Genomic DNA, 22,510 nt, shown 5'->3' with positions numbered 1-22,510 from the left:
ACATTCCTTTTAGCAAGATTTAATAAAAAAAGAGCCTGGGGCAAAAAAATATTTAAAAAGCCTTTAAGTGCAAAATATATAAAAAACTATGGTTTTACTTGAATATATATATATATATGTAATTGCTTGAAAATAATTAATTAGTTTCAAAATATAGACTCTTAATTGTATTGTGTATTTCATTGTATCTGAATGGAGAATAAATAAATAAATTAATGTATAGTTTTTAATATTTAGTTTGTGATATTGTTTTTCTCTCTCTTCAATTATCATGTACTATGTTGCAAATGGGGCGCGTCGCATTGAGTAATTCCATCGTGGCGACGTCTCAAAAGTCAATAAAGAATAATAATAATAATAATAATAATAATAATAATGGCCTCTATTTTTAACAGGAATAATAATTAAAACAAAATAGAATCTAAAATATTTGGGTTCTAATTGCACTTGAAATTTCTGTTAAAATGTAGTATGGAGCTGTTGACTGACTTACAATTAGTTTGATTTTGATAAATGATTATATAAATGCTTTATTAAATTTATTTGTTTCTGTATTTTATTAAAAAATTTCTTGCTCATAAAATTGAGTCGCAGACCGGGACCGAAGACCGAAACGAGTGCAGCCTTTTTTTATAATAAAAAAATTTCTAAAACAAGGAAAATTCGGATATCTTCATTCCCATATTAAAATCGCTATTTTAATTTTATCTTAATTCCTAACAGCAGACTGCAGAGTTACCTTTTTGATAAGTTGTCTTATTATTATTTATGTTAATTTGTCCACATTAGTTACAGTACATAGTTTTTTCATCAAGGTTAATGCTAAAAAATTAAATTGCTTGTTATAAATAATAAATTATCAAATGCATTTAAAAGCCGATAAAAATCAATTTGAAAGATAGATAATTTAATTAAAAATCTTTACAAAGAAAAGTAGCCTTTTTTATTTGTACCCATTTTTACCCATTTTGTATTTTATTATCTTTTGTCACATTTTACCCGTTTCAGACCCCTTTTTGGTTGTTGCGGGGAATTGCGATAAACCGTGCCAACGACCGATTCACCTCCGAAACGCATTCCAGATTTTTTCCATTTTGAGCTGGTGGGCGCGCAAACTGCCTCTCTTGCCGCGCAACGCATCAAATTTTACGACGCGGGTTGCATACTTGGCCTCGGGGTCGGCGCAGCTTCCTTTCCATCTCCCTGCATTTGACTTGCAAACCGGGTGGTTTTCCTAATGGAGAGTGATGCTGCGTGTTCTTGTTATTTCCCCGCGGCGGTGCACGCGGAGGAAATATATACATCGGCGGCGCCGAGACGACGACGCTGCTTTTTTATTTATGCACCTCGTTCCTTCGTACGTTCGCAAACACACACGGCGAACGGGCGCATATTTACGATTAGAGAGATAAAACGACCGGTGGCAGCGACGGCAACGGCACAATGAAAAGCGGCCTTAATATTTCACGAGACTTTCGTATACGCACGGCGATGTTTGCGCGCACAAAGCGGAAGCGGTGAAAAAAGAAAGAGGATGTATATGCGAGAAGAGGACGGGGAAATTTTCACCAGACTGGAAAAATCTTTCCAGCTGTCCTCTTTGTCTAAACGTAAAATTTCTGCTTGAAAAATTTCCATCTTAAATTGAGTCGAATTTAATCACTGATTGAGGAATTGCGGAGATAAAAATAAGGAAGTTTATTACAACTCATGATTTTTTTTTTAAGTCGTCGGAAATAAATACATTTTTTTAGGAAAAATATTTCCTTTTCTTTCTAAAATTACTATTCATTTTCATTTTTCATTATAAATAAGAATTTACGTAAGGATTCTCCTTGCAGTTTTGATCACGCATTTACCAAAAGAAACAGAGTATATTTTGAGAAAACAAGATTAATCAAAGGCTCTGATTGAATTGGGCCAAATCGATAAATCCCTTTTAACGAGCAGTGCAATTAAACTTGTCCAACTGTCACGAGATGATCGGTAGATGTTATCAATCTGTATATATACCCGACCCATGCAGCAGGTTCGATCAAGAGTCGACCAATTTGTCTGTCCCGTTATTCAATAAAGCCTTGATTAATTGGAAAAGTTCCAACAATCGCCGAATCCTCTCCGAAAAACCTCCTAAGTAGTTGATGCTGGAGAGAGACGATTGAATGAAGCGATGAGTATTTCTCTCTCTCTCTCTCTCTCTCTCTCTCTTGCTCTGGATTCGAATCAATTTTCGATCAGGATGTATTATTAATTTGCTACATTTGTTTGGCACGCGTCGGGTAGGGCGTGAATGCGACCTGGCGCTGCGAGGAATGATGATGATCAACGCCAACAAATGGCTCGTGATTAATATTCAATGGGCGAGCCTCGTGTGCAGAGCGCGATATATTCATTCAAAGGCTTCAAAGCGAGCAAATTGTTGTGCGCCGCTAATTATGCGGGCGCATAGCAGGGTTTTGTTTGCACCGTGGCTTGATTGCGACACACAGAAACTTCCGAACGACACGCTTATCAACTTTTCAGTGCGCAGAGCAGCTTTAAAAGAGCTTTTATTCAGTTGGAAAGAAAGAGTGAAACGCGGCAGATGCTTCTGACAAAAATTCAAAAAGTGAAGAACGCCAGGCTAAATTATAAAGTTTAATAGTATTTTAATAATTATTTTCCCGAGGTAAATCAAAAACATTTTATTATATTAATTTAAAATTTCTGGAGTTAAATTCAGAATAATAAAGTTGATAAGATATTCAAACAGATTTCTAGTCAATTTTAGAAATTGTCAAAATATAATCTAACAGATTTTTAGGTTCGTCGACGCTATTCTATGATATCTCCACAGAAATTACATTAAAAATTATCGTTCACGGAAAAATAAACTGTCATGAACATAAATCAGGGCCAATTTTCAGCAGATTCTACAAAATTTTTATGTAAGAAAGCATTCTTAATTTATTGTATTGTTTTTTCAAGCCCTTTTAATTTTCATCAAAATCAATATAAATTTTGATAAGCTTCAATTTAAAATTGAAATCTGCACAATATTTTATATTATGATAACAACAGATTTTACAAAATTCCATCAATTTCTCCCTGCCCTTTGAAGACTGGAAACCCTGCACGGGGTAAATTTCCACTCGAGATCTTAAACTTGGCTCTCTCCACTCTCTGTTGATGCCTTTTAACTGTGCCAACGAAGCGTCGCCGCTGGTATTGTCAGGCCGATTCGCCCCGCGCGCCTTATTTCCGTGAGACGACGCTCGTCGACTCCGCCGCATTCCTCAGCAGTTTGCGGGTGTTCGGCTCCGTTGACACCTCTATTGGCCCTGCGGATGCAGATTACGCCCCCCGACGAGGCGTCTAAATTACCCTTCCGTCGCCTCTGCCCAGATAAGCAAACTGCCGACTCAGCTCAACCCCTAGAACATGACTTTACTCGCAGCACCACCCAGTTCTAATTCTTCCCGGCCGCAATTACATAATCTTGCTCTCTCACGCAACGAGAGAAGATATTTCTTCTCCAAAGGGTTCAAAAGACAATCTGAGTAACACAACGGCAAACGGTTTCAAAAAATTTCGCTTATGGGCAAATAAATACAGGATTCAAATATTTCTTTATGATTTATAATTTTTGTAGGATTTTTGATTTCAAATATTATGTAAAAAAAAAATAATGCAAGAACAACAAAATTAATTGCTGAAAACAGAAATTAGAATGACAGGCGATTTCTCAGGGTTGAAAAGAGATTATTCGCACGTGGCACCGCCGCCTCTACAAATTATAGGCACTCGCCTCCGAGCTTGTCTGCAGACACACACTCGCACTAGCCGCAACAAACTTGTGTCCGCACTTTGCTTTAGTCGCATTAGTGGCTAATTCACAGTTAACTCTGCAATTCCCGCTCGCACCATTTCCCCCTGTTTGTGTAAATTTTCGATATCTCGGTTGTCGTTTTGGTCTGAAAGGGAAAAAATAATGGAAGTCAGTGGCGACATCTGGGCAATCAATCATCGACGCTCGCTAATGATGTTTTCATCGTCCTTCACAGAGAAAAGATGCGTGTGTAATTTATCGTGCGGGGCCAACGTCGCGTTCCCGCGGCGTGTCAATAACAGATCACCCTTTTTGTTTGCCCAGCCAGCCAACACCGCAATATGCCGCTTCATTCTTCTAGCCCGTAAATGGGAAAAGCGTCAAGGGCGCAAATTGATGACGCTCGATTTGCAAACTTCTAGTGGCAACTTGCACTGGAAGAGAATAAAAATTTCAAAAGGCACACAAGTTTAGAGAGTTTTGGAGCACCGCAGAAGTGAAAATAATTGTCCTTTTAATTATATTAATATATAAAATAGTAAAATTTATTAAATATTACTCAAAATGAAAGTTGATTATATCAAATACAATAATAGTTTCAAGTGAAAGAAGGGGAAAATTATTTTGATTAAAAGTTCATAAAACATTTTTTGAAACCTAATTATCAAGAGATATAATGCAATTATTTAAGGGGAAATGAAATAAATTGAGAAAACTAATAACTATTAATTAGTAAATAATATTTTAAGAAGCTTATTCAACCCAATTTTAATTTTTAAATTTCTAATTACGACAGGAAATGCTTTTGGCTCAAATATGGTTTCGGCTCTTTATTATATTGATGACGCATATTAAATAAACAATAAAACAAATATGCCATGTAATTTATCTGATACAAAATACCATTTTAAAATAAATTATATCTAAGATACATTTATAAATTATGTCTTACGTTAACACTAAGTTTGGCTTAATATGATTTGAATCTAACTTTTCTCAACTAACTAAAATTTTCGACTCTTGCCTTCTGTTTGTTTCACTCACTCCCCCTCCCAAAACAAAAACTTTTGTCCGCTCGCACAGCTTTATTTTTAGAGTCACGTTGCGATTTGTTTTCGACAAACAGCGGAGATAGCTTTTCGTAAAAGGTCTTGAATAATTAGCGGCGCTGCAAAAACTCGTCTCTCTGCTCAAACTTACCTATAAACGGCGGGCAAACTTTGCTAATTAAAGTTTATTATTTTTCATGCGCGCAGCCGATTTGGTCCCGTCGTGGCACGGCCAGGTCTAATAGGATTAGGAGTGAGAGCAGTTTGCCGGGTGTTAACCAACAAACTAACTAAGTAACTAACTGCCGGAGCGTAGCAGGGCTTTCGCCGAACATAAGTAAACACACACGTGCACGCTCAGGATTCGCAGCAAACGAGAGCGACCAACGTTAAATTTCGCAGCCGCCGCGGCTCATTTCAAAAGTCGAGGATTTGCTCCTCATGTGCACGCAAATTGACTTCTTCGGTGGCGAGTGCTCCCAGCTCAAAAGGAAAAAGCAATTATTGAGGTTCATTACATTATAGACAAATTTTTTTAAATTTTTGCTCAGAAATCTAGATTTCATTCTAATGCGACTTTTATTTTATTAGGTTCCGTGCGCATAATAAATATATGTAATTAGTAAATTAAATAATTAAATTAATATATTAATTGTATAAAATAAAATATAATTTAATTTTTATATATTTATTAAAAATGCCCTTTTTCTACCTTTTGATTGTCCATATTGTTCCAAAAAAGAATTTTTCAGTTTTTAAAATAATATCAGCAACATCTCCATTTTCTACGAGTATTATTAAATTGCTAAGTCATCCTGGTATGATTGAGTTTCGACACAAAGAAGCACTCAGCCTCAAGAGAGCCTCAACTACTGTTGTCGTTTTTGCTGTTGTTTTCTTATGTGTTGCCGGTTGCTGAACATCCATTCACCCTTTCAACAGCACCTTGCTCTCTGCTGTTCTTGGCTGTCGACGAGTTGATAATTAGCGAGAGGCGCAGCAACACCAGGCCCTTTTTCACAACGTCAAGAGGAGAGGCGCCTCAAAAGGCGCTTTCCTCGATGTAGCGTTTTAATTGATTCAATCCTCATCACATGCAAAAATCGGCTAGAGTCAAAATTTCAAAATTTGATTAGATTTTTTTCTTTTAAATTTTGAATTTTAATATTCTTGGCTTCAAAGTGCCTATGGTGTTTGAATTTTTCTGTTTACGCTCCCTCGGCACTTTTATTAAAAATCGCGTTGTTTACACTGCAGCGAGCGCGTCCTGAGCATAAAGCAAATTTACGTAGCGGGCCTTCCAAAAGTAATTAATTCTGAAGACGAGAATGTCGTAAACGAGCAGCGCTCCCTTTTTTATGGGCAGGGCAAAACAAATAATGTGAAATTAAATTTTTTATTGAAAGGGGTGGTTACGCTTAACTTAAAAGAGGCATAAATTTTTATCAAACTTTGCAAAAGTCCTAACAAATTTTGATCTTCTTATTATTTCGACTGAAAATTTGAGTTTGATGCACAAAATATTTATCGAAAGTAAAATTTCTGTAAAATATATTAAAAAAATGGTATGGAAAATTAGATAAATTTCTAATTTTAACATTAGATTCAAATTATAATATCGTTTTCTAAATTCAACTGTGCAACCTTAGAAGGGGATGTTGCTGGAACTCGTCAACTACCTGTCGGTCTACTCAATTAGCCCATGATTGCCTGCCAATATGCAGCGCGTCCGTCCGAGTGGGAAGCGCGTCTTTGTACTCAGAGAGCGTCGAATGCCAAAGTAAACAAATTCGGTGCTCCCAGCACTTTGATGTGGCGCTGCGAGAAGACAAAGCGAGAGAGTCAACAAAGGGGCGCCCCAATTACCGACCAATTAACTCGCACGAATCAAGTTATACTTGCCCGCAATATCGATTATCTGGTTCTTGCCATGGAAACAAATCGGCATTCGATAGCCGGCAAAATATGTTTTCTCCACGTTCCGGGACTGCAAGGCAGCTTTTGAAGTTTCAAAGACAAAGGGAAATTTCAACAGATATAGAAACTTTTTTCCAGGCAGAGGAAAATTGTTTTGGCCGTGGCACGCATAAAGAGGGAGAGAGAAAGCGAGTTTGCAATTCTATTCGCAGAGAGAAGGAGCAAAAGCAGAAGAAAGAACAAAAACATTTTTTCTCGGGCCGCTGCTTCGTCTCTGAAAAGCGGCTCTCGTGGGTGGATGAAATGAAAAGAGAGAACCCAACAGAGGAACATGAAAATGTACCGTGTATGAGCAAACACGGAGCGCTTTTTTATGAAAATACGACGAGAGTGGTCTCGAGTGCTGTTTTTAGACCTTAGATGATCAATTCAAGTTTCCGCTTGCGATGAAGCAGGACGTGAGGATTTGCAGAAAAATATGCGAACGAATAAAATATACTGAGGGATTTTCCGTTAAAAAAAAGAGAAGAGGTTGTTCAAAAACTTGGCCCTAAATAATTCGTTTTTAGCTCTCATACCTAACTCATATTTTGAGTACAAAGAAGGAAACTTTTTTAATTCTTCCAACGACTCTTGATATTTTACTTTTCATTTCTCATCTGAATTAATATAGGCAGCGATAAAAGTTATCACAAAATCTATTTCTTCATTTGAGATGCTTCTTTGATATAAATAATATTTTAAATTGAAAAGATACAACTTAATTAAAAAATTCAAGCAAGCATCACTGTAGCCTTTTCTTATTCTTTTGCAATTCAATGCTGAAAGATGTTGAAAAAGACCAAGGTTTTCATAATTTTGGGTGGGTGATTAAAGGTTTCAAATTTTGCTGCACATTTTTTAGATAAAATTGTTCCATTAATTTTATTTACTAATATCTTTTCAAAAAGTTTAGTTGGAAATAAGTTTGTAATAAAAGAGAGATATTTATTTATCATTGATGCTTTGAGGCGCTACAGAAGATTTTGTTATTTTTTTTATTTATACAACAATTGTTTTCTTTTTATTCTTCTTCTCAGAAATAAAAAGAGCAAAATTCTAGCAAACACTCCTCTCTATACAACTCGAGGAGATGTTCTGCAACGAAGATCCCTTGGTATTTCGCAGCGGTATTTTCTAGCACCAGCCACGCTCAAGCAAACTTCGATCCAGCGCTGCAGCTGCTTTTGTTTTCGTTGTGCATTAAACTCTGCGTCTTTTCCGCTTTGTGTTGTTGCTGTTGTTGTTGTCGGCTGCTGCATTTTCCCTTTTCCGCTTTGAAGCTCACCGCGCGGTTAATATGCGTTTCCAGCACAGCAAAGGCATTTATCTCGCAAAGCCAGCGGATACACGCAGCAAATGATAAGACTGCTAAACGCATTTTAATTAGTTTTTAACAACTTCCGGGCCGCGTAAAACTTTAATTTAATTCCACGCATGCGAGAGAAATCGGAAAATTAGTTTCCTCTTCCGAAAAGCAACCCGTTTCCTCGTATCGCGGCAGCTTTGTTTCGGCTATTTTACCTGTTGCCGAAGTCCCGCGTCTGATTAAAAGTTTCACCAGCCAAAAGTTGCTGCTGTCACGAACAGAGAGAGTGAGTTTTCCATTATTTAAAACTGTACGTCTGAGAGTTTAGTGAAAACAAATCTAAAATTTAATTATAACGAGTAGAGACTAAGCTATGGAATTGGAAAACTTTTTGCAGCATGTATTGCCTTCAACCTAGTTGGAGGAGAAAAATTGATTTATTTTGAGAAAAAAACTGGTAAATTATAAAAAATAATAATCCACCTCTTAAGCTTAAATTTTTATTGAAAAAGTGAAACATGAAAAGTTATTATACAAAATGCATTGGACTTCTTTTTAACAGAGTAAATTTTCCCAATTCTTTGGAAATATAATAAAATTTATAAATGATTAGCTTTTCGGTATTAAATTAATGACGGCATTGATTTTCGAGCAGACAAGTTCTATATTCTTTTTCAAAACAATCAAATTAAAATGATTTTCTTCAAATTTCTAGTAACATTATTTGCATGGATTTTTGTCAAACAATGAAAATAATAGAATAAATATAAAAATTAAAATACATTAAAATCTCACTTAAAAGTATGAAATTAGTCCAAAATCTTCTTTCTTTAGGACTCATGTCCTTAAAAGTCTCGTTCATTTTTTTATTTTTAAATCAATTTTTGACCAGGATGAATCTTGGAGCAAATTAAATTCTTCATTCTTTGTAATAAAAAAATTAGAAATCTTATTTTTCATTCCATTTACTTTGGTAAATATTTAATGGTCTCAAATTTTAGCGTTCTGGCAAAGAAATGAAAATTAAATTTTTCGGTCAAACGTCATCCAATGCTTATTGAGTAATTGCTCTTTTTTGCTATAAATACTTGTTTTTTGAACCAGAAAAAGTGGATTATTTTCCTTTTGGTAGAATTCATTTCGCGCTCTTGTCATTTTTTCTCGACGCCTATTTTGCACCGAAAACACGTGCTCTCACTCTGAACTGCTCGTTGCAGTAAAACCACTCCTTGCCCGCAATAATGAAACAGCAGAAAAGCTGCTCTTTTCCATTTTGGTTCTTTGTGCGCCGCTGGCCGCACGTGCCGGCTGACGACGGGGCCATTCGCAGCACCGGCGCCTTCTTTTTTCCTTTATATGACGGACCCAGCCGACAGCTAGAGATGAAAAAAGCTAGGCGTCTTTTTATGCTGCCTCGATGACCTCTCGGAAGAAGTATTTTTTACGACGGCGAAGCTGCAAAATGAGGTGGGTTTGATGAACGTCCGTTTTTGCACATGGCACCAAATTAATTAATTTGGCTCGGAGCGTGCGAATATAATCCGCCGCGAGTTTAATTCAATTTTCGCTCGATTAGCAAATGAACTAATGTGCAGCGCGATGGAACGCGGATTAAACAAAAGCCTCACGTCATTATTTATTTGACAATTCATGTAAATACGCACGTGTTTGTTTTGCGAGCGATTTATATTTTACAGCGCAAAATTTCCAATGACGTGATATTGAATTAGCAAAACTCGGTTAAAATTCCGCAACAATGGTTTTAAATGCAAATAAAGGCGGAAAATTAAATAAGCAAACGTTTTCTGAATAGATTGATATTTTTTAATTTCTTGTCAGTTTGAAATTTGAAAAATTCAAAATTTTGTCTGTAAAATCCCCTTTAAAGCAGGTGATTTGCAATTCGCGGCTGATCCGAATTGATCCTAAGTGCTGCCCTGAATTTTCCACGCATCTATACCCACTCGGGGACGCTTTTAGGAGGGATTTTGAGGGTTCATCTGCTGTGTGCTGTGCGAAAAGGGGCTTGGAGGGCTGCTTATTGTTGGTTGATGCCAAACGAAAAACCGCACACTCCCGCTCCGGTCGCCAGCCGTATCTCTTTTGCGAAATCGCTGTGAGCCCCGGGGCGATTTATGGAACGGATCGCATATGCGACGCACCTTTGCCTCAATTTGCAGCCCTCGGGCTTGCATTTTCCTCCAAGGATATAAAGACGAGAGAGAAAAATGAGTGTGGGCTTCTTTCTTTATGCAGCTGGGCAATAAAAGAGGAGAGCGGCGAAATGACCCTCCTGCCCGTATTTTTCCTGCGCCGGAATATTATGGTTAATACGGACGGAGCGCCGAGCAACAGGGAAGATTTGGTTTATTTTTCCACTCGTGCCCCCTGAGGGGAAATAACAACGGACGAGGTAGCAAAAAGAAAAATATTACTTAATTTTCCTTCATTTTTCGCAGAGGGTAAAATCTCTTCCTTGATTTTGAACGGTTCTTATCCGAGATCGCATTTTATGTAATTAAAAATCCTTTATCAAATGATAAATTTTTTATCCATGATACTTCGGTCCAATATCATTTTCATTTGACTATAATTTTTGCATACATTAAGTTTACGAGAGGAGTGAGAGTATTTTTTAATAGTTGAATTTGCACATAAAAGTGTCAAATTTATCATGATTTATAAAACTTTTGTCACTTTAGTTTCATTTTTATAATGTCTAAGATATGATTTATTATAAGAAAATTGCTTCAAAAATTAAATTTTGATGTAACTTGAGAAAAAAGCGTTGCTTTTTAATAAAATCTGCATGTCTATTTTATTTAATTCAATTAGTTTTGCATGGAAAATTTGCAAAAATTTCATAATATTCAAAATTAATAAAGAAAACCTTTAAACACAGAGGCATTTTGCTTTGATAGTGCCGAAACCCAGCGTGCCGGAATTAATTTTGGCAGCATAGCCCTTATCAAAACCGAGCGCGCCGAACTTGTGCCTCGTCGCATTATTCAGGCCCGAATGGGCTAATAAGGAAGCGAAATTGCTTCCTCGTCCCGCGTGTGTTTTGCCGGTAATGTTTGCTCGCTGGCTGACCTGCTTCTCGTTGGGAGGGTAGGGGACGTAGTTAGTTGTTGCTGCAAACAAACACAAGAGTGAGCGTGCGGTCTGCTCTCGAATGCGGACTTCAAGGAAGACTCGTATCTTGGCCGAATGGTCATTCACCTGGAGGGTTCTCTGATGCCAAATTGCCCGGCGCAAACACACTCTTGAGCGGAAATCGAACGAATCCAACCGAGATCCCTTTGCTTGACAAGAAGTAGAAGGGACATCGATTGGAAATTTAGAATCTTGGGCACGATTTTATTGGAATAAATTGTAGGCAATTTTGAAAAATATAAAGAAATCATTATTTGCAAGCTTTTATATAATATTAACTTTTAATTGGCAATTTTTAATTAATTATTTGTAGCTTTTTTTATTTCTTAACAAACGAAAAATTAGTAGAATGTTGTTGAAAATGTACAAACTAGAGAGGGAAACAGGGACCGGGAATACAAAATTTCCCATCCCGTCCCGGTGGAAATTTTTGTATCGGGACGGAACAAAATAAATTGGGTCAGGGAATATACAAACAAAAAACAAAGGAAACCTTTTAGGCCAAAATTGTAGTTGAAAAAGTCACAGGTAAATTCGTCTTAAATATCTACAGAAGTATTTTATAGATAGTTATTAATTTCTTATAGTTTTTTCAATTAAAGAATACTTTTGTTCTAAAATTTAAAACGGCACTGCAGTTTTCAAGTAGGTGAGGCAAAATTAAAATTTCTTAAAAAGAAAATAGTTTCTAATTAGATATTTTTTGCAAATAATATTGTAAAACAATTTCAAAAGTAAAAATTAAAATTTTCAAAGGAGTAGAAAAAAATTCAAAACTTCTCGTGGAACAATAATGCTAGTAAAACGTATTAAATTTCTTTTTTTTTTGGTCACGATTTGTAAAAAATAAATGGCAAACTATATTTTAATTTATTAAAAGGTCGTTTTATTTATTGATGACAAATTGCAAAATATCAGCTTCTTCGATATTTATATAAACTCATCATTTTGCCAATCTTCAATCTTGAGCATTCAAGACCCCATATATATATGAATAACTTTATTTCGGTAGGTTATAACCAAATGCTATTTCCGTTTTTTAGCTCCCAATTCCATTTTGGCGGCGTCGGCGGTATAAATGTCAAGATTCGATTCGCCCGGTCGGGTATTGAGTTGATTTGCGTCGGGCAAAAGCACTCATGCCGGCACAAAGTCGTCCCTCGCACAGTCTGTCAACAGCAAACCGCAACTCGATCGTTCGCAATTCCAACTCGAGTGGTCGCAAATATTTATGTTTTCGTCTTTCTAGAGGAACGATTTCAAATAAATTGAGCTGAAGGCAGGCAAATTTCAGTGCTTAACGCGAGAGTGGCTTAGCGCGGAGATTATTTTGATAATTAGAGGCCGACTCGTCGCTAATGGCCCGTCTTATCAGAGGACCAAAGCTCGTAAATCAACCCTTGCGGGGAGAGAAAGTGAGGGCGAGCGGCGCACAGGCACTTTAACCGAGGGTTATGCGGAATTTTTGCGCCAAAACACGCACCGGTGCGGGGATGATTCGCGACAATTTAGTACAGAGAAGGCAGTCAACAAGCGGCTTAATGCGAGTTATTTAAAGTTTCTGTGAACAATGCGACTCTCTCTTACAATTAGGCGGATTTGAGCGCTTCTTGTAATAGTCCTTGAATTTGCAAGATATAATTATTGACCTTAGAGGGCCAGCCATTTAATCCTGAATAATCCCAGGTTAGTTTGGCTAGCGGTCTATAAGTTTTCATTTCACTATTTTCTTTTGAAAAATAGGATTTAATATTCTGGTTTGAGTAAAGTCCTTATTTGGCTGATTTAAGTGCTTTTAGTAATAGTCGTAGAATTTTCAAGATATTATTATTGACCTTAGAGGGCCAGCCATTTAATCCTGAATAGTCCCAGGTTAGTTTGGCTGGCGGTCAAAAAGTTTTAATTTTGCTATTTTCTTTTGAAAAATAGGATTAAATATTTCGGTTTCCTAACAGTCCTTATTAAGCCGATTTAAGCGCTTTTTGTAATAGTCGTAGAATTTGCAAGATATAATTATTGACCTTAGAGGGCCAGCCATTTAATCCTGAATAGTCCCAGGATAGTTTGGCTGGCGGTCAAAAAGTTTTCATTTTGCTATTTTCTGTTGACAAGTAGGATTAAATATTCTGGTTTCCTAACAGTCCTTATTAAGCCGATTTAAGCGCTTTTTGTAATAGTCGTAGAATTTGCAAGATATAATTATTGACCTTAGAGGGCCAGCCATTTAATCCTGAATAGTCCCAGGTTAGTTTGGCTGGCGGTCAAAAAGTTTTCATTTTGCTATTTTCTGTTGACAAGTAGGATTAAATATTCTGGTTTCCTAACAGTCCTTATTAAGCCGATTTAAGCGCTTTTTGTAATAGTCGTAGAATTTGCAAGATATAATTATTGACCTTAGAGGGCCAGCCATTTAATCCTGAATAGTCCCAGGTTAGTTTGGCTGGCGGTCAAAAAGTTTTAATTTTCCTATTTTCTTTTGAAAAATAGGATTAAATATTTCGGTTTGAGTACAGTCCTTATTTGGCCGATTTAAGTGCTTTTAGTAATAGTCGTAGAATTTGCAAGATATTATTATTGACCTTAGAGGGCCAGCCATTTAATCCTGAATAGTCCCAGGATAGTTTGGCTGGCGGTCAAAAAGTTTTCATTTTGCTATTTTCTGTTGAAAAGTAGGATTAAATATTCTGGTTTGAGTACAGTCCTTATTTGGCGATTTAAGTGCTTTTTGTAATAGTCGTAGAATTTGCAAGATATTATTATTGACCTTAGAGGCCCAGCCATTTAATCCTGAATAGTCCCAGGTTAGTTTGGCTGGCGGTCAAAATGTTTAAATTTTGCTATTTTCTTTTGAAAAATAGGATTAAATATTTCGGTTTGAGTACAGTCCTTATTTGGCCGATTTAAGTGCTTTTAGTAATATTCGTATATTTTGCAAGATATTATTATTGACCTTAGAGGGCCAGCCATTTAATCCTGAATAGTCCCAGGTTAGTTTGGCTGGCGGTCAAAAAGTTTTAATTTTCCTATTTTCTTTTGAAAAATAGGATTAAATATTTCGGTTTGAGTACAGTCCTTATTTGGCCGATTTAAGTGCTTTTTGTAATAGTCGTAGAATTTGCAAGATATTATTATTGACCTTAGAGGGCCAGCCATTTAATCCTGAATAGTCCCAGGTTAGTTTGGCTGGCGGTCAAAAAGTTTTCATTTTGCTATTTTCTGTTGAAAAGTAGGATTAAATATTCTGGTTTCCTAACAGTCCTTATTAAGCCGATTTAAGCGCTTTTTGTAATAGTCGTAGAATTTGCAAGATATTATTATTGACCTTAGAGGGCCAGCCATTTAATCCTGAATAATCCCAGGTTAGTTTGGCTGGCGGTCTATAAGTTTTCATTTCACTATTTTCTTTTGAAAAATAGGATATAATATTCTGGTTTGAGTACAGTCCTTATTTGGCCGATTTAAGTGCTTTTAGTAATAGTCGTAGAATTTGCAAGATATTTTTATTGACCTTAGAGGGCCAGCCATTTAATCCTGAATAGTCCCAGGTTAGTTTGGCTGGCGGTCAAAAAGTTTTAATTTTGCTATTTTCTTTTGAAAAATAGGATTAAATATTTCGGTTTGAGTACAGTCCTTATTTGGCCGATTTAAATGCTTTTAGTAATAGTCGTAGAATTTGCAAGATATTATTATTGACCTTAGAGGGCCAGCCATTTAATCCTGAATAGTCCCAGGTTAGTTTGGCTGGCGGTCAAAAAGTTTTCATTTTGCTATTTTCTGTTGAAAAGTAGGATTAAATATTCTGGTTTCCTAACAGTCCTTATTAAGGCGATTTAAGCGCTTTTTGTAATAGTCGTAGAATTTGCAAGATATTATTATTGACCTTAGAGGGCCAGCCATTTAATCCTGAATAGTCCCAGGTTAGTTTGGCTGGCGGTCTATAAGTTATCATTTCACTATTTTCTTTTGAAATATAGGATTTAATATTCTGGTTTGAGTACAGTCCTTATTTGGCCGATTTAAGTACTTTCAGATTCAGATTCAGATTCAGATAATATTTATTCCGTATAGATCAACATATGTACAGAAATAATCTTTGGAATAGGTCACTGTAATACAGCTATATCTCAATATAACTATAATACAGCTTACTAAATTTAAAATACATTTAAAATACAGTTCACACAATTTTACACAAAAAATATTCATGCACGTCATAGAACATTTTGTCGTAGAATATTAATTCCAATTCCTTCTTAAACACTTGATAACTATCAATGCTTTTGATTCTATCGGGAAGATGATTGAAAATTCTAGGGATCATGATGTGAGGGGACTGCGCAGTCAGCAACAGTCTGTTTGGTTTGACAAATAAGTCTTGCTCCGCTATAGGTTTATTTCGAGTACTGCGATTCTGGTGCACCTTGCTTTCAGAATTTTTGAGGAACAATTCAGGATACTTTTTGTAAAATTTAACACATTCAAAGGCGTACACAGAGAAAGCTGGCAGGATCTGAAATTCTTCAAAAAGTGGTCGGCAAGACTCGACAGGTGTCAATGCCTTCCAGTATCTTTTACCTGCCATCGCACGGATAACTCTCTTTTGAGCAATGAAAACCTTTTCCAACATAGGCGACCCACCCCAAATTACAATTGAGTATAGTAAGTGACTTTGAACATGGGCGAAATATACATCTCTTAGCAATTTAGTTTGAATGCGCTGCCTTAATTTAACAAAAAGGTACGTGGTACTTCTCAGTTTCGCTACAACCTGATCGCATTGGGTGCTCCAGTTCATTGTGTCAGAGAGCATTACACCAAGTATTTTCTTGATTTACCACTTCAATTTCAGCGTCGTTAATTCTGGTTTGAGTACAGTCCTTATTTGGCCGATTTAAGTGCTTTTAGTAATAGTCGTAGAATTTGCAAGATATTATTATTGACCTTAGAGGGCCAGCCATTTAATCCTGAATAGTCCCAGGTTAGTTTGGCTGGCGGTCAAAAAGTTTTCATTTTGCTATTTTCTGTTGAAAAGTAGGATTAAATATTCTGGTTTCCTAACAGTCCTTATTAAGCCGATTTAAGCGCTTTTTGTAATAGTCGTAAATTTTGCAAGAAATTATTATTGACCTTAGAGGGCCAGCCATTTAATCCTGAATAATCCCAGGTTAGTTTGGCTGGAGGTCTATAAGTTTTCATTTCACTATTTTCTTTTGAAAAATAGGATTTAATATTCTGGTTTGAGTACAGTCCTTATTTGGCCGATTTAAGTGCTTTTAGTAATAGTCGTAGAATTTGCAAGATATTTTTATTGACCTTAGAGGGCCAGCCATTTAATCCTGAATAGTCCCAGGTTAGTTTGGCTGGCGGTCAAAAAGTTTTAATTTTGCTATTTTCTTTTGAAAAATAGGATTAAATATTCTGGTTTGAGTACAGTCCTTATTTGGCCGATTTAAGTGCTTTTAGTAATAGTCGTAGAATTTGCAAGATATTATTATTGACCTTAGAGGGCCAGCCATTTAATCCTGAATAGTCCCAGGTTAGTTTGGCTGGCGGTCAAAAAGTTTTCATTTTGCTATTTTCTGTTGAAAAGTAGGATTAAATATTCTGGTTTCCTAACAGTCCTTATTAAGCCGATTTAAGCGCTTTTTGTAATAGTCGTATATTTTGCAAGAAATTATTATTGACCTTAGAGGGCCAGCCATTTAATCCTGAATAATCCCAGGTTAGTTTGGCTGGAGGTCTATAAGTTTTCATTTCACTATTTTCTTTTGAAAAATAGGATTTAATATTCTGGTTTGAGTACAGTCTTATTTGGCCGATTTAAGTGCTTTTAGTAATAGTCGTAGAATTTGCAAGATATTTTTATTGACCTTAGAGGGCCAGCCATTTAATCCTGAATAGTCCCAGGTTAGTTTGGCTGGCGGTCAAAAAGTTTTAATTTTGCTATTTTCTTTTGAAAAATAGGATTAAATATTCTGGTTTGAGTACAGTCCTTATTTGGCCGATTTAAGTGCTTTTAGTAATAGTCGTAGAATTTGCAAGATATTATTATTGACCTTAGAGGGCCAGCCATTTAATCCTGAATAGTCCCAGGTTAGTTTGGCTGGCGGTCAAAATGTTTAAATTTTGCTATTTTCTTTTGAAAAATAGGATTAAATATTTCGGTTTGAGTACAGTCCTTATTTGGCCGATTTAAGTGCTTTTAGTAATATTCGTATATTTTGCAAGATATTATTATTGACCTTAGAGGGCCAGCCATTTAATCCTGAATAATCCCAGGTTAGTTTGGCTGGCGGTCAAAAAGTTTTAATTTTGCTATTTTCTTTTGAAAAATAGGATTAAATATTCTGGTTTGAGTACAGTCCTTATTTGGCCGATTTAAGTGCTTTTAGTAATAGTCGTAGAATTTGCAAGATATTATTATTGACCTTAGAGGGCCAGCCATTTAATCCTGAATAGTCCCAGGTTAGTTTGGCTGGCGGTCAAAAAGTTTTCATTTTGCTATTTTCTGTTGAAAAGTAGGATTAAATATTCTGGTTTCCTAACAGTCCTTATTAAGCCGATTTAAGCGCTTTTTGTAATAGTCGTAGAATTTGCAAGATATTATTATTGACCTTAGAGGGCCAGCCATTTAATCCTGAATAATCCCAGGTTAGTTTGGCTGGCGGTCTATAAGTTTTCATTTCACTATTTTCTTTTGAAAAATAGGATTAAATATTCTGGTTTGAGTAAAGTCCTTATTTGGCTGATTTAAGTGCTTTTAGTAATAGTAGTAGAATTTGCAAGATATTATTATTGACCTTAGAGGGCCAGCCATTTAATCCTGAATAGTCCCAGGTTAGTTTGGCTGGCGGTCAAAAAGTTTTCATTTTGCTATTTTCTGTTGAAAAGTAGGATTAAATATTCTGGTTTCCTAACAGTCCTTATTAAGCCGATTTAAGCGCTTTTTGTAATAGTCGTAGAATTTGCAAGATATTATTATTGACCTTAGAGGGCCAGCCATTTAATCCTGAATAATCCCAGGTTAGTTTGGCTGGCGGTCTATAAGTTTTCATTTCACTATTTTCTTTTGAAAAATAGGATTTAATATTTTGGTTTGAGTAAAGTCCTTATTTGGCTGATTTAAGTGCTTTTAGTAATAGTCTTAATCTTACTCCCAGGGTGGAAAACGAAATAACTCATTAAGCCTCTCTCTTGTTTCAGCTGCGCCGCCGAGCCACTCTCAAAGCAAAAAGAAGTCACCTGCTCGCCGGTGGGAGACGGATGTGGAGAAATTTGACGCTCGACAGGTGATGGTGGCGAGGCCCGCAGCTGACCCCGGGCCTGGTGGTGCCCCGTTAAAAGCTGCCAAAACTACAGCAGGATCAGGTGGACCAGCCAGGCGCACACCGGAGACCTGTATTAAAGCTGGGGTGCCCTCCCGTGCGTCTGGCCCCACCTCATCATCAGCTAATAAAGGTGACAAACACAATTTAAAATATCAGACAACCTACCCTGAGAAGGCCCAACTTTCTGATCCGAAGGCCAAAAAGTCCACCGGCACAGTACCGAAGGTGAGAGGGTTACAGACGAAGCCAGCAAGGAGCCGACCGAGCCAGGGAAAAACGCAGGAGCGCACCAAGAGGCCTGACAGCGCCCTTAAGTCTGTCAATGCTACAGCCGCCTCACCAAAGGGTGGAGCAGCAGGACGAGGCGCGGACGCCTGCGAGTTGGCTGGGGCAATTAATCCGTCCTCGTCCAGCTCCACCCCGGCGCTATCAACAACAGGTGAGGCTGTTATTCTGAAACCTCCTAAGGCCTTGGCCAAAGGAGAACTTGCTGCTGGCCCTGAGGAGAAATTCGTTTCCAGTCTCCTGGAACCTGTACCTGTGGCTGTGGCGAAGGACGTTCCCAGGGCTCAAAATCTGACTGAATTCTTTGCTGACCTGACTCGAGGGGCTAATCTTGAGAATCTTCAGGAAGGCTCTGCCGGTGGGGGTAGCCTGCCCCCGCTGCCCCCACCTGGTTTACTCCAAAAACCCCCCCGGCAACCTTCCACTCTTGTGGTAAGTGGTGCCGACGTTTCACTGGTACCTGAAGTCTCAAAAAACCCTTTGCCCGAGTCTGTTAAGCTGCCACCCTCCGAGGCTCCTGACGAGGCTTTGCCGCACATCACGGCCGACCTGGCAGGAGAAAGGCGGAGTGTCGTCGCGCTGGCCGAGCAGTTCCCGGTCGGGCGGGCCGAGGAGCTCTTGGTTGGGCTACGTGGGACCGTTTCCGAGACCAACAGGTGGCCACTGCCGAGAAAGGAGGCTTCTAGCCACCTGAGTACGCAGCCCACCCCATCTCCCAAGATTGCAGCACCATCGCCATCCAAATCCTCGTCGATAAATTATAGGCGAAATTCAAAAAACACAAACCGCAAGTCCATACACAAAGTCGCTTAAAAAACTTAAATATATTAAATTTAAATGTCCGCGGGTTGAAAACACCAGATAAATTTACCGAGTTTGAAAATTTTATTCGAAGCCTGCAAGTACGCCCAGATTTAATAGTCATAACTGAACATTGGCTTGACTCGTGTGAAATTAAAACCTTCCATTTGGAGGGTTACGATCTAATAGCTTCCTTTGGTCGAAACATAAAAAAGTTTGAAAGAGGTGGAGTACTTATCTTAAAAAATAAACTTCTGAAAGCTACAGCAAAAAATATAAAAATTTTTTCTAAAGAGATGTTTTTTGAATTCTGTGCAAGTAAATTAATAATGCAGTCCGAAAATATTAATATTATTGGTGTCTATCGGCCGAGTAATTCAAAGTCAAATAGTAAAATTCCAGAATTTCTTGAACACATTGATTCAGTTCTTATGCAAAACAGGTTTTGTGGTCATACAATATTAGCAGGAGACTTTAATATCGATCTGATGGTTAATGACGAAAATTGTATAAAACTTAAAGAAATCGTAAAATTACATAACCTAACCTTGCTAAATGAAAATAAAATAACTAGAGTAAATAAAAATGGGGGAACCTTACTAGATCATGTTTATGCAAATTTTAACTTGGAGAGCACATTTAACATAATTCCAGTTTTGTTCTCAGACCACAGTGCTGTGTCAGTATCAGTTAAACTGCCAGTAGAGAAAATTAAAGACACTTTCAAATATATAAGAAGTTACACTGAAGAGAATTATCTGAATCTTTTCTCCCTCCTCGAGCAGGAAAGTTGGGAGCAAGTTTTCCAGGCTAGCTCTGTGAATGAAAAAAGTGAAATCTTTATGGGCATTCTTGTTAAATATTTTGAAAAATCTTTCCCATTAAGACGTGTTGTTATCAGGGCTAACCAAATCGGTAAAATCAAATTGACAGATGAGACAAGGCAGTTACAAACCAAAATGATTAATTTAAGTCAAGAAATAAAATCAAATTTAGATCACAAGGTCAAGGCTGAACTGAAGCTAAAACTGAAACACATGAAGAAGGAAGTTGTTAATAAAATACAAATAGAAACAAAGCAAGTAAGTAAATGATAGGAAAATTGCAACATCTAAAAACAAATCCAGTGCAGCGTGGAAACTTATAAACACTAAATTAGGGAAAAGTAAAAATTCAGAGTATATTGACGAATTAAATATAAACGGTGCTAAAGAATCAATTAAACTTAATATCGCCAATTGCCTGAACAATGTATTTGTTGAACCAGAGCCTGACCTAAATAATATAAATTTAGCTGATTGTTCCAAAGTGACTGATAACCTTGGTAATATGGTACAAGAATTACAGCTTTTTGAGGAGTTTGAAATATATAGTATAATAAATCATCTCCCATCTAAAAATTCATCTGGGTGGGATGGAATTTCAACCACTGTACTGAAAAAAATTTCAATGTATATTACTGCGCCTCTTACTTATTTAATAAACGAGTCATTCCTAAAAGGTAGTTTCCCCGAAAATATGAAACTTGCTAAAATTATCCCACTGTTTAAAAAGGGCGAAAAAGAAAACCCTTCAAATTATAGACCAATTGCGATAACGTCATCAATATCGAAAGTATATGAGAAAGCCTTTTTACATAGATTGGAAAACCACTTGAACACTAATAATATCCAAATACCTGAGCAACATGGATTTAGAAAGGGAAAAAATACTGTAACGGCCTTATATAGCTATGTAACATCTTTGTACGAATCAGTTGAAGCAAAAGAAAAAGTGAATGTTATCTTGTATGATTTCTCTAACGCGTTTGGCACCCTTCATCCACCTCTCCTTATACATAAGTTAAAACAATACGGTCTAAACGAGAACTTGCTCTCGTGGTTGGCCTGCTTCTTATCAAATAGGAAACAATTTGTACAGCTCAAGAACCTTGGTTGTGATAGGTACGAGGAGTTTATTAACTCGGATATATTAGAGAGTAACAGGGGTGTGCCGCAAGGCACAGTTCTCGGCCCAATTGGGTTTTCTATGTATTTAAATGATATTCCTCTCGCTGTGTTCTTGGCCCTCCTGATTTTGTTTGCCGACGACTCCACGGCTATAGTCAAGGGAGAGTCTTTCCCTGAGGTAAATACTAAAACGGTGGCTGTAAATGACAGTTTTGTCGGTTTTGCTAATGATAATTTTTTGAGGATAAATTCAGAAAAATCTAAAATACTACAAATACATACCAGCCAAACAAAAAATCTTGTTCAACCTGATGTTAAAATTGAAGATAAGAGTATAAAAATCTGTAAAACTGGTAAACTCTTGGGAGTACAAATTAATGATACACTTAACTGGAATGATCACTGTGATAAGGTTGTCAATAAAATGAGAGGAGTCTCTCATGTGTTCACTAGACTAAAATACAAGGTGTCAGATAACATTCTTAAATTGATCTATTTTTCACACGTTCAGAGTCATATAATGTATGGGATTGTAATTTGGGGGGGTTCTAGTCATTTAATCAAAGTATTTAGAGCACAGAAAAGAGCGTTGAGAGCCATGGCGGGCATTCCCTACTGGCGATCTAATGAAGCGTTGGATACTTGTAAACCATTATTAGTCAAATATAATATAATGACCGTGCCATCGTTGTATATACTTGAATGTATAAAATTCTTGGTGCAAAACCGAAACCTATTTCAGAAATATAGTGATACTGTAGATACAAGGAGAGTGACTAGACATAATCAGACTAATCTTTGCTGTAATGATTTGGTTGTGAAAGAAGTAAAGCTTAAGAAATCTGTAGAAAACCCAGAAATCATGATCC

General features: G+C 36.9%; 2 protein-coding genes across 4 annotated transcripts in view; one reads left to right on the top strand and one right to left on the bottom strand.

Moving 5' to 3' along the window:
• LOC132200277 (delta and Notch-like epidermal growth factor-related receptor) overlaps positions 1–22,510 on the bottom strand; it is a 98,863-nt gene that overhangs the window by 40,245 nt on the left and 36,108 nt on the right. The window lies entirely within an intron of this gene.
• Positions 9,481–19,730, top strand: LOC132200278 (nascent polypeptide-associated complex subunit alpha, muscle-specific form-like). The gene is made up of 2 exons (XM_059625626.1): positions 9,481–9,589; positions 18,482–19,730. The coding sequence occupies exon 2, from the start codon at positions 18,571–18,573 to the stop codon at positions 19,702–19,704; it is 1,134 nt and encodes a 377-aa protein (XP_059481609.1). The 5' UTR covers positions 9,481–9,589; positions 18,482–18,570; the 3' UTR covers positions 19,705–19,730.

Source organism: Neocloeon triangulifer, unplaced genomic scaffold (genome assembly GCF_031216515.1).
Source record: "Neocloeon triangulifer isolate White Clay Creek 2 clone unplaced genomic scaffold, ASM3121651v1 ptg000014l, whole genome shotgun sequence".
Lineage (NCBI taxonomy): Eukaryota > Metazoa > Arthropoda > Insecta > Ephemeroptera > Baetidae > Neocloeon > Neocloeon triangulifer.
This window is presented reverse-complemented; position numbering and strand designations above follow the sequence as displayed.